The sequence below is a fragment of the Pristiophorus japonicus genome, chromosome 12, assembly GCF_044704955.1.
Source record: "Pristiophorus japonicus isolate sPriJap1 chromosome 12, sPriJap1.hap1, whole genome shotgun sequence".
NCBI lineage: Eukaryota > Metazoa > Chordata > Chondrichthyes > Pristiophoridae > Pristiophorus > Pristiophorus japonicus.
This window is the reverse complement of record NC_091988.1, coordinates 107,965,506-107,977,550: the sequence shown is the minus strand read 5'-3', so window position 1 is coordinate 107,977,550 and position 12,045 is coordinate 107,965,506. Positions and strand designations below refer to the sequence as shown.

Genomic DNA, 12,045 nt, shown 5'->3' with positions numbered 1-12,045 from the left:
CGTCAGTCGTTAGGCTAACTGGTCTATAGTTTCCTGCTTTCTGTCTGCCTCTTGTTAAATACTGGTGTTACATTTGTGGTTTTCCAATCCGCTGGGACCTCCCCAGAATCCAGGGAATTTTGGTAAAATTTTGTAACATATGCATCCACTATCTCTGCAGCCATTTCCTTTAAGACCCTTCAGATGCAAGCCATCATGTGAAGGAGCCTTGTCCGCCTTTAGTCCCATTATTTTACCGAGTACTACTTCATTAGTGACAGTGATTGTATTAAGTTCCTCTCTCTCTGTAGTCCCTTGATTATCCACTATTGGGATGTTTTTAGTGTCTTCTACCGTGAAGCCCGATACAAAATATTTGTTCAATGTCTCTGCCATTTCCCTGTTCCCCAATATTACTTCTCCAGTCTCACCCTCTAGGTGACCAACATTTACTTTAGCCACTCTTTTCCTTTTTATCTACCTGTGGAAACTCTTACTATCTGTTTTTATATTCCGTGCTCGTTTACTTTCATAATCTATCTTCCCCCTCTCTATTTTTTTTTAGTTGTTCTTTCCTGGCTTGTAAAAGTTTACCAATCCTCTAGCCTCTCATTAGTCATTGTTCATAGGTTCATATGTAACCTTTAGGGCTGCTGACCAAGGGCTGTGCAGCTCTTTGTCGGCCGGCGTGGACACGATAGTCAAAATAGCCTCCTTCTACGCTGTAAATTTGTATGTTTCTATGTTTCTAGTCTTGGCCACATTGTATGCCCTTGTTTTCAATTTGATACCCTCCCTTATTTGCTTAGTTAGCCATGTGCTTTGAGGTGCTTGCTGTACTTACTCCATGACTCTGAAGCATATAGGAGGGCGGGTATCACTACTGCTCTGGAGACCATGAGCTTGGTGCTGGGTTTGAGGTCCTGGTCTTCAAACACTCTCTTCCTCATAATAGACTGATGAAAAAGGTCAGAGTGAGGGGACAAGTAGCATAATGGATAGTCAGCTTACTTCAAGACAGAAAGCAGAGAGTGGCAGAAGGTGGTTTGTGGTGTTCCACAAGGATCAGTGCTGGGACCACTGTTGTTCACAACTTACATTAACGATTTAGACTTTGGAATCAAAAACACAATTTCTAAATTTGTGGATGACACCAAATTAAGAGCGATAATCAATATTGAGGAGGACTGCAACAAATTACAGGGGGACATAATAAACTTGCAGATTGGGCATATAATTGGCAAATGGAGTTCAACACAGATAAATGTGAGGTATTACATTTCGGTGGAAGAATAGGGAGGTCACTTATTACTTGGAGGGTGCGGGTCTGGGTGGGAGAGGAACAAAGGGATCTCGGATACAAATACACAAATTGCTAAAAGTAGCGACACGGATTAGTGAGGATATAAAAAGGCAAACCAAACACTAAGGATAATTTCTAGAGCTATAGAATTGAAAAGTAGGGAAGTTATGTTAAACCTGTATCGAACCTTGGTTAGACCGATCGTAGAATACTGCGTACAGTTCTGGTCGCCATATTATAAAAAGGATAAAGAGGCACTGGAGAGGGTGCAGAGAAGATTTACAGAGATGGTACCAGAAATGCGAGAGTATACATATCAGAAAAGGATGAAGTAGGTTTAGTTTTTTCAAGAAGGCTGAGGGATGACCTAATAGAAGTCTTTAAAATGATGAAAGGTTTTGAGAGAGTGGATACAGAGAGAATGTTCCCCTTGGGGGAAGAGCATAACTAGAGGCCATCAATATAAGATAGTCTCCAAGTAATCCAATGGGGAATTCAGAAGAACATTCTTTACCCAGAGAGTGGTGAGAATGTGGAACTCACTACCACAGGGAGGGGTTGAGGCGAATAGTATCGATGCATTTAAGGGGAGGCTGGACAAGTATATGAGGGAGAAGGGAATAGAGGGTTATGGTGATAGATTTAGATGAGGAAAGACGGGAGGAGGCTCGAGTGCAGCATAAATGCCGGCATGGACTGGTTGGGCCAAACGGCCTGTTCCTGTGCTATATATCCCATATAATCCGAGGTAATATCATTGGCCTTTCAATGTGGAAGGAGAGTCCATCCCCCGCCTGCACGCTGGGCCCGTGACAGGGATAGGGAGGATCCCGGAGCATTCTGTGCAATTCTCCCCACCATTGAAGGTCATTCATGATGGCAGTGAAATGGAGGCGGAGCAGGAATGAATCAAATGGACAGGAAGACAGGAGTCTGCGGCCATTACTGATCAGAATCAAGGAGAGTGAGTTGTCTCCCCCTCCTTCCCACCCCTAGGGACAGTAGGGGCATTGTCTCTGTGTAGTTGGCAATTAAAGGGACCCCCACAGCTTCACCCTTCTCTGTGCTGTGTTTATTGGTAGTTAAAGGCACAGTGCCTCTGCTTGCCTGCGGTAGTGAGGTGGATGTTTAAAGCGATGCGCCTGCCGCCATTTTTACACCGGTGTTTTTTGAGCCTTGCGAGTGTTCCGACTTTCCCCTGTGCAATTGGGAGCCGGATATAATTGAACAGGGCTGGAGAAACCCAGCAGTGAAATGCAGGCTCCAGAAGCTGTCTGTTTTCACACTCCCTGTGGGCCAGGAGCAGGAGTTCCCCAGGCACCTCCAGGAAGCCTTCAGCCTCCCTTCTGCCCTTTCCTCTGTAAGGTGCTTGTTTTTACTCTCTTAATTCTTTAGGATAATCAGAGGTGAAATCAAATAACCTTTGAACTTTTCTAACTGCTGGTTTTTATTAACATTAACACAGTACAAGTTTACAGGTCGAGATGCAGGCAGTTTTAAATCAGTAATGCAATTCAAGCCTTAGAATGGCTGATTCTTCTGCTTAATCCCCTGCCCACATCCTGCATGGTCAGAGGTTAATAATCCACCCACTTCGTGCATCCCCTTCTTCTGTTCTGACTCACGGACCAGACCCTGGGCGGGCTGGGGGACCGGACCCTGGACAGGCTGGGGGACTGGACCCTGGGGGACCGGACCCTGGGCAGGCTGGGGGACTGGACCCTGGGCGGGCTGGGGGACCGGACACTGGGGGACTGGACCCTGGGCAGGATGGGGCACCGGACCCTGGGGGACTGGACCCTGGGCGGGCTGGGGGACTGGACCCTGGGGGACTGGACCATGGGCGGGCTGGGGGACTGGACCCTGGGCAGGCTGGGGGACTGGATACTGGGTGGGCTGGGGGACTGGACACTGGGTGGGCTGGGGGACTGGACAGGCTGGGGGACTGGACCCTGGGCGGGCTGGGGGACTGGACCCTGGGTGGGCTGGGGGACCGGACACTGGTGGACAGGACCCTGGGCAGGCTGGGGGACTGGACACTGGGTGGGCTGGGGGACTGGACACTGGGGGACTGGACCTTGGGTGGGCTGGGGGACCGGACACTGGGGGACTGGACCCTGGGTGGGCTGGGGGACCGGACACTGGGGGACTGGACCCTGGGTGGGCTGGGGGACTGGACACTGGGTGGGCTGGGGGACCGGACACTGGGGGACTGGACTCTGGGCGGGCTGGGGGACTGGACCCTGGGTGGGCTGGGGGACTGGACACTGGGGGACTGGACCCTGGGTGGGCTGGGGGACTGGACACTGGGTGGGCTGGGGGACCGGACACTGGGGGACTGGACACTGGGCGGGCTGGGGGACTGGACCCTGGGTGGGCTGGGGGACTGGACACTGGGGGACTGGACCCTGGGTGGGCTGGGGGACTGGACATTGGGTGGGCTGGGGGACCGGACACTGGGGGACTGGACTCTGGGCGGGCTGGGGGACTGGACCCTGGGTGGGCTGGGGGACCGGACACTGGGGGACTGGACACTGGGCGGGCTGGGGGACTGGACACTGGGGGACTGGACCCTGGGTGGGCTGGGGGACTGGACATTGGGTGGGCTGGGGGACTGGACACTGGGCGGGCTGGGGGACTGGACACTGGGCGGGCTGGGGGACTGGACACTGGGGCACCGGACCCTGGGTGACCAGACCCTGGGGGGACTCGGGGACTGTCTCTTGTACCATTCTTGCTGACAGTAATAACCGCTCAGTAATTGCCAATTCTCTCCTTCCCTTGGTTATACAGACTGATGCTACCAAACAGCAGCGAGTGTTTCCCATGGTTACCCACAGTCTCTCAAGACCTCCTTGTCTGTAGCCTTCCAGATGTCTGCAAAACACTTCGAGTTTGGTCAAGCTCTCTCCATGCCTCTTCAACCGTCATTAACAGTTCTTTTAACCAAACTCCGCTCCTTTAGCAGGTAATCCATCCAGGTAAAGGCCAAAATTCCTTAGTTGTATGTGGTCTCCTTAGTCATCCTACCAAAATGCACCACCTCACACTTAACCATTTTGAAATTCATTTACAACTTAAACGCCCATTCTGCAAGTTAATTAACATCTTCTTGTATTTTGTCGCAGTCTTCCTCTGTATTAACGATACCCACAATTTGGTGTCACCTGGAAGTTTTGAAATTGTCTCCAAACCGTCCATGTAAATGTGGTCGCACCCATCCCTGTGGAACACCATTTCTCACCTGTTGCCAGTCTGAGTCGCTGCCTTAAGCCCATCTCTCTGTTTTCTGTTCCGTAGCCAGCTTACTTTCCATTCTGCTCCCTGACCCCTGACCCCTGACCCCATATACTCTGACCTTAATCATGAGTCTACCTGTAGAAGGCCTTTGAAAGTCCAAATAGATTATCCAGTGTTACCCTGGTCCATTCTATAACTTCTTCAAAGAATTCAAGCTTGGCTAAGCTGTTCTATCTCCTTGTGTAATGTTTTTTCCAGTTTACCTTCTCTCGATCCATTCTCATCCAATCAAAATTAGTTTTTTCCCAACTGATTACTTTGGTAAGACAATCATTATTTTAAAGGTTATGATAAGTTTCAATTGCAGAAGGGACCAGAGTCGGATGTTATAAATCGGTGTGATTACTTTAAGAGTAATTCCTTCGATAGTTGCCATGTTAACAGCTTTGAACAGCCCGTACATCACATAGCTCAACGTCTACTTGTGGTCACCAACATTCAGAGCTTACACAGCCCTGTCCTCAAGTTACACAACTCACTGTCTGCTGTCCATATCGAGCTGGAGGACCTGGTCATCATTTGTTCAATACATTTGCTGAATGGATTTATAAGTAAAACGAGGTTTGCAGGCGTGATGGTCTATTCACACCTCGATGGTGAGAGAGGGGATCAATATATTACAAACAAACCCCCAACTTCCAGAATGAAGAGATTCAGTCCCAATCTCTGTAGCCCCAGCCCTATGAGCCTCCGAGATCTCTGCACGCCTCCAATTCTACCCTTTTGCACGTGCGTGATTTCCATCGCCTCATCATTGGCGCTAGGCCCCAAGCTCTGGATTTCCCTCCCAGAACATGCAGGTACAGCAAGAAAGTTAACATTTTTAATTCAATTTTAATTCATTGGATGTGGGTGTCTCTGGCAAGGCCAGCATTTATTTCCCATTCCTAATTGCCCTCGAGAAGGTGGTGGTGAAGGCAACTGAGCAGCTTGCTAGACCATTTCAGAGGGCAGGTAAGAGTCAACCACATTGACTGGGTCACATTATCGGCCAGACCAGATAAGGATGGTAGATTCCCTTCCCCAAACGGTTTTAGTGAACCCGATGGGTTTTTCCGATAGTGACATGGTTAACATTACTGATCCTAGATTTTTATTCCATATTTTTTTAATGAACTGAATTTAAATTCCACAGCTGCCATGGTGGGATTTTAACTCGTGTTTCCGATTATTAGACCAGTAACATTACCACAATTATACCGTTCCCATGCAGGTACAGCAAGCAATTATGAAAGGAAATGGTATGTTAGGCTCTATTGAAATGGGGGGTGGGGTTGGAGTTAAGGAAGTCTTGCTGCAATTATACAGGGCTTTGGTGAGACCACACCTAAAGTACTGGGCACACTCTGGGTAACCTTACCTAAGGAAGGATATACTTGCCTTAGAGGGAGTGCAACAAAGATTCACTCGATTGATTCCTGTGATGAGGGCTGTCCCAGTTGAGTAGAATGGGCCTAAACTCTCTGGAGTTTAGAAGAATGAAAGACGATCTGATTGAAATAAATTAAATGCTTACCGGGATTGACAGGGGAGATGCTGAGATTGTTTCCCCTGGCTGGAGAGTCTAGAACAAGGGGTCATCATCATCATCATCATAGGCAGTGCTCGGGGTCGAGGATGACTTGTTTCCACACTCCGGACTGACTACTACGGTGACTGATGAACTCATTTTAAATGGTGGAAGATGCCTGTGCGTGAATTCCTTTAACGTGAGGTGGCCGTTGCACACCAGCCACTGCACGAGTTTGATGGAGCAAGGGTCTTGGTCCAGTGACAAGGGGATCAGTCTCAGGATAAGCGGTTGGCCATTTGGGACAGAGGTGAAGAGAAATTTCTTCACAGAGGGTTATAATCTTTGGAATTCTCTACGTAAGAGGGCTGTGAATGTTGTCATTGAGTATATGCAAAACTGAGATCGATAGCTTGTTAGGCACTAAGTCACTGTTCCTAGTTCTTGTATTCCCAAAGCTCTCCGACTCTCTGCCTCTCCATCCTTCCTTCAGATGCTGCTTAAAACCAAGCTTTTGGTCACCTGTCCTAATATCTCCTTATGTGGCTGTAAGTGTTCTCCTATCAGATTAATTCTGCAGTATGCATGTTTAATAAAGTGCCTGAAGCACATCAGGAAAGGTGGTGAACCAGCTCAACACCGAGCCCCATAGGGAGATATTAAGGCAATGACTGAAAGCTCTGTTAAAGAGAGAGGTTTTAAAGAGCAGCTAAAGAGGCGGAGAGGGTTAGGGAGGGAGTTCCAGAGCTGAGGACCGAGGCTGCAGCGATTACATCGGATATACGACGCAGAAACAGGCCATTTGGCCCAATCAGCTCAAGCCTCCTATCTATCCTCATTTCAATCTATCAGCATAACACTTAAAATTGAGGATGCACAAGAATTGGAGGTGCGCAGATATCTCGTAGGGTTGTGGGGCTTGTTGTGGTAAAAAGACTTCTCCTCTTCAAGGTGGACACCCGCCCGTATAGTGACTACGGAATCACACAGATGAAACCTCAGTTCAACCGATCTTTATTCAAGCATGCAGGGGAAGAGTTCAGGAACGAACCTTAGAAATACAAGGGTTTGTACATGCACAGTTATACAGTTTTCCGAGGTGTGTGACCCTCCTACAAATCTTCTATGACCACCGATTGGCCGACAGCGTCATTGATTCGTAGACCCTTATCAGACTGGCTGCTGGTTTCCCAACCTGTCCACCTCCCATCACATGTCACCCTTCTGGAACGTGTTGTTCTACAGTGTCAACTTTGCCTCAGTTTCTCATGACGTGTTGGTTGACCTTGTTTCCCAGGATTTGATATGAACCTGGTTTCTTATCAGCCAATATTATCCCTTTCCCAAGAGCTCCAAGCAAAACTCTCGTTCCCATGAATGCAGCTGCTGCTACAATCTAGGTTTCCAGACAGCCCACTCCCCACTGTCTTTGGTAGGTGGTGTTCTGTTCTAAATATGTAAGTTTCCATGTTCTATCAGTCTGTACTAAAGTTTCTATACCGCAGAGAGTTGTTGAGGTCAGTTCGTTGGATATATTCAAGAGGGAGTTAGATTTGGCCCTTATGGCTAAAGAGATCAAGGGGTATGGAGAGAAGCAGGAAAGGGGTACCGAGGTGAATGATCAGCCATGATCTTATTGAATGGCTGTGCAGGCTTGAAGGGCTGAGTGGCCTACTCCTGCACCTATTTTCTATGTTTCTATGTTTCAACACATTTGTTGGTTCATTTACCATCAAGCTTTGCTTCTTAGCCTTTCTCCAAAAACCCATTTATAAGCGAGTTTTATAAGTGAGCTTTACATACATAAGCGAGTTTTACATGCAATCTGTCAATAAGCGATATATTACAATCCCGACCTTGAGGTGGAGCAACTCCCGACTCCTCACAACCTCCGACTACTGATAAGCCCTTTAATCTGGACCATTTTATGTGTCCGAACAATTCACGACCTTCAGTATCTACTTTAGTGACATCTGTCTACATCCACTTGGGTGACAATACTTGATCCCCTTACAGGCTGGAGGAGGTTACAGAGGTAGGGAGGCGTGAGGCCATGGAGGAAATTTGAAAACAAGGCTGAGAATTTTAAAATCGAGACATTATTCAACTGGGAGCCAATGTAGGTCAGCAAGCACAGGGGTGATGGGTGAGCGGGGCAAGCTGAGTTAAAGGAGCTATATAAATGCAAGCTGGTGGATGCGATTAACAGCAGAATCCAAGCCCTGCAGTCACTTGTGAACTTGCTGGTGTGCCCGCAGATGGGATGGACGAGTGAATCGCTTCTCACAGAAGGAACAGTTGAATGGCCTCTCCCCAGTGTGAGTGCGTTGGTGTTTGAGCAGACTATTTGTGCTTTTAAATCTCTTCTCACAGTTAGAACATTTAAAAGGTCTGTTATCAGAGTGAACAAGTTGGTGTGCAATGAGGTGGGATGAACAAATGTATCCCTTCCCACACACCGAGCAGGTGAATGGCCTCTCCCCAGTGTGAGTGCGTTGGTGTGTCAAAAGGTGGGATGAACGGATGAATCCCGTCCCACACACGGAGCAGGTGAACGGCCTCTCCTCAGTGTGAATAGCCTGGTGTATCAAATGGTTGGCTGAGGAAATGAATCCTTTCCCACACACAGAGCAGATGAATGGCCTCTCCCCAGTGTGAGCTCGCGTGTGAATAGTGAGGTGGGAAAAAGAAATGAATCCCTTCCCACACACGGTGCAGGTGAACGGCCTCTCCCCAGTGTGAACACGTTTGTGCCCAATGAGGGCGGCTGACTGCCTGAATTTCTTCCCGCACTGAGAGCAACTGAACGGTCTCTCATCAGTGTGAATTCGCTGGTGTGATTGGAGGACGGATGCCCAACTGAATCCCTTCCCACACACGGGACAGATGAACGGTCTCTCCCCGGTGTGACTGCGTCGATGAATTTCCAACCGAGACGGGAACTTGTATCCCTTCCCACAGTCCTCACATTCCCACGGTTTCTCCGTGGTGCGGGTGTCCTTGTGTCTCTCCAGGTTGGACGATCAGTCGAAGCCACGTCCACACACACAACACGTGTACGGTTTCTCCCCGCTGTGAATGGTGATGTTTTCAGGCTGTGTAACTGGTTAAAGCTCTTTCCACAGTCAGTGCACTGGAACACTCTCACTCGGGTGTGTGTGTCTCGGGCCTTCTCCAGTCACACTGATGTCTGAAATCCACAGACAGAACAGACAAACATTTCTCCTTCCACATTGAAAGCCTGATGATATTCCCTGTAAAGCAGTTTACAAAAGTCATCACGGTAAGTTCAGGATTGAAATTCAGAACAGATAATTCTAGTTTTATTTGAACATTCTTTCCTCACTTGTTACATAGAATTACATAGATTGTACAGCACAGAAACAGGCCATTCAGTCCAAATGCCGCTGGTTATGCTCCATACGAGCCCCCACTTCATCTCCCCCTATCAGCATATCCTTCTATTCCTTTCTCCCATGTGCTTTGCCAGCTTCCCCTTAAATACATCCATTCTATTCGCCGCAACTACTCCCTGTGGCAGCAAGTTCCACATTCATACCGCTCTTTGGGTGAAGGAGTTTAATGTAAATCGTTCTTTCCTGGGCAGCCACTGAGCACTGCTGCCTCTTTTCTGCATTTCCTGGCGAGGTTAAATAGTTGACATTTTCTGATCAGAAAGAGCTGAGCTCAGCAGCATTACTCCTGTTGTGCATCCTTTGGAGACCAGGTGTACGAGGAGAGTGAGCGCAACCTCCGTATCAATCGCAATAACATGGTTACAGTTCCTAAGGAACTTTATGTAGGTGCAATGCACCACAAACAAAGTATGTGTCAATTCTTGTCTGGGACGCGACTGTGAAGCGCCTTGGGACATTTTATTGTAAGTTGTTAGTGTATAGTGCACTCTGTTTACATTTAGTGAAATAATCGATAACCAAGGAAAATTATTTTTTGGTTTGGTTCTGTTAGTGTTCATTGAATCATAGAAACACACAGCACAGGAGGCCATTGGGCCCATAGTGCCTGTGCTGCCTCAATAGTGGTGCTCAGTCCCACATCCCGGCTTGTCGTCCATAACCCTGTCCCTGTAAGATCCATCCTCAAGGACCTGTCCATCTCACTTGTAAAATCATTGGTGGAATCAGCTCCCAGCACGTGTTCAGGTAGTGTTCCAGATCCAGATTTATTCAGTTGTTCCCAAAGTTGCTTTCTGTGAAGGTTTGCTTGTGTTATTTTGACCATATTTATAGATTGAGTGCCAGCTGTGGGTGGCACTGTCGCCTCTCAGTCACAAGGTCCTGGGCTCCAGGATGGCGGCCAGTGACCCCGTTGACCCGGGCGGCCGGGCCTTTTACCGCGGAGCAAACACGAGCCTCAGGCCTACACCGGGTGTTTATGAAGCTTCCCCGCCCACCCGCCGGTCTAATTCTTCTGCTGCTCCCACAAACTCTTACCGCCGTCCAGAAGCGTCTCCTCCGCGTCAGCTTGTCGCTGCAATTCGCACTGCGCATGCTCAAACTACACACCCAATCCAGCTGCACCTGTGCGCTGGGCTCCTGTCGTCATTGATAGGGCACATTTCGCCGCGCGGGGCACTGCGGGTAAACACACCGCCATTTTAGAGCCCCAATTTTCGAACAGATCATTTTTTATCATCCGATCGAGATTGTGGCCGATGGGATAATAAACAAAATGAATTAGTACATTGTACACAATCTCAAAACTCCCTCTGCCATCGTGCGAAGTTCGCTGGCCGCCACATTTCAGTTACTCTTCTTCTTAGACAGTCTCTCGGAGTCCAGGATGATTTGTTTCCACACTAATACGAATTCTCAGGTGACTGACTCGTCCAATGCAGAACCTACAGCCTCTGTCGCAGGTGGGGCAGACGGTGGTTGCAGGGATGGGTGGGTTGGGTGCTTGGGTTGTCGTGCGTTCCTTCCGCTGTTTGCACTTGGCTTCCGCGTGTTCCTGGCAAAGAGACTCGAGGTGTTCGGTGCTTTCCCGGATGCCACTCCTCCATTTTGAGCGGTCTTGGGCCAGGGATGTTCCACTTTTTCAAGGAGGCTTTGAGGGTGTCCGTGATGCATTTCCTCTGCCCACCTCGGCTCGCTTGCCATGTTGGAGCACTGAGTCGAGTGCTTGTTTTGGGAGTATAGTATCAGGCATGCGGATGATGTGGCCTGTCCATCGGAGCTGATCGAGTGTGGTCAATGCTTCGATGCAGGGGATGTTGGCCTGAGCAAGAACACTGACGTTAGCGCACCTATCCTATCAATGGATTTGCAGGATCTTGCGGAGGCAGAGTTAGTACTTCTCCAGTGCTTTCAGGTGCCTGCTATACATAGTCTTGTCTCTGAAGCATATAGGAGGGCGGGTACCACTACTGCTCTGTAGACCATGAGTTTGGTGCTAGGTTTGAGATCTTGGTCTTCAAACACTCTTTTCCCCAGGCAACCAAAGGGTGCACTGGCACACTGAATGCGGTGTTGGATTTCATCATCGATGTCTGCCCTTGTTGACATTAGCCTCCCGAGGTATGAAAAATGGTTCACGTTGGTCAATGCTTTGTCATGGATCTTGATAATTAGGGGGCAGTATTGTGTGGTGGGGGCAGGTTGGTAGAGAACCTTTGACTTATGAATATTTAGTGTAAGGCTCACACTCTCATATGCTTCAGTGAAGGTGTTGACGATGGTTTGGAGTTCGACATCTGAGAGTGCACCAATGCAAGCATCGTCTCCATACTGTAATTCAGTAACAGAGGATGGGACGACCTTGGCTCTGGACTGGAGGCGACGGAGGTTGAACAATTTCCCGTTTGTCCTGTAATTTAGCTCCACTCCAGCGGGGAGCTTGCTGAGGGTGAGATGGAGCATTGCAGCAAGGAAGATCGAAAAGAGCTTGACCCCAGTCCGCACGTGTATTGGGTCTGTGGTGGATCCGTTGGTCT

At 48.7% G+C, this 12,045-nt stretch overlaps 1 protein-coding gene across 1 annotated transcript in view; it reads right to left on the bottom strand.

Annotated features, from left to right (window-relative positions):
• Positions 1 to 9,109, bottom strand: part of LOC139276833 (zinc finger protein 624-like) — a gene marked incomplete at its 5' end in the record, with an annotated part of 38,678 nt that extends 29,569 nt beyond the window's left edge. Inside the window, 2 exons of the mRNA XM_070894832.1 lie at positions 7,288 to 7,295; positions 8,464 to 9,109. Of these exons, the coding sequence (XP_070750933.1) occupies positions 7,288 to 7,295; positions 8,464 to 9,109 (654 nt within the window). The remainder of the gene's footprint in view (positions 1 to 7,287; positions 7,296 to 8,463) is intronic.
• Positions 9,110 to 12,045: the final 2,936 nt, after the last annotated feature.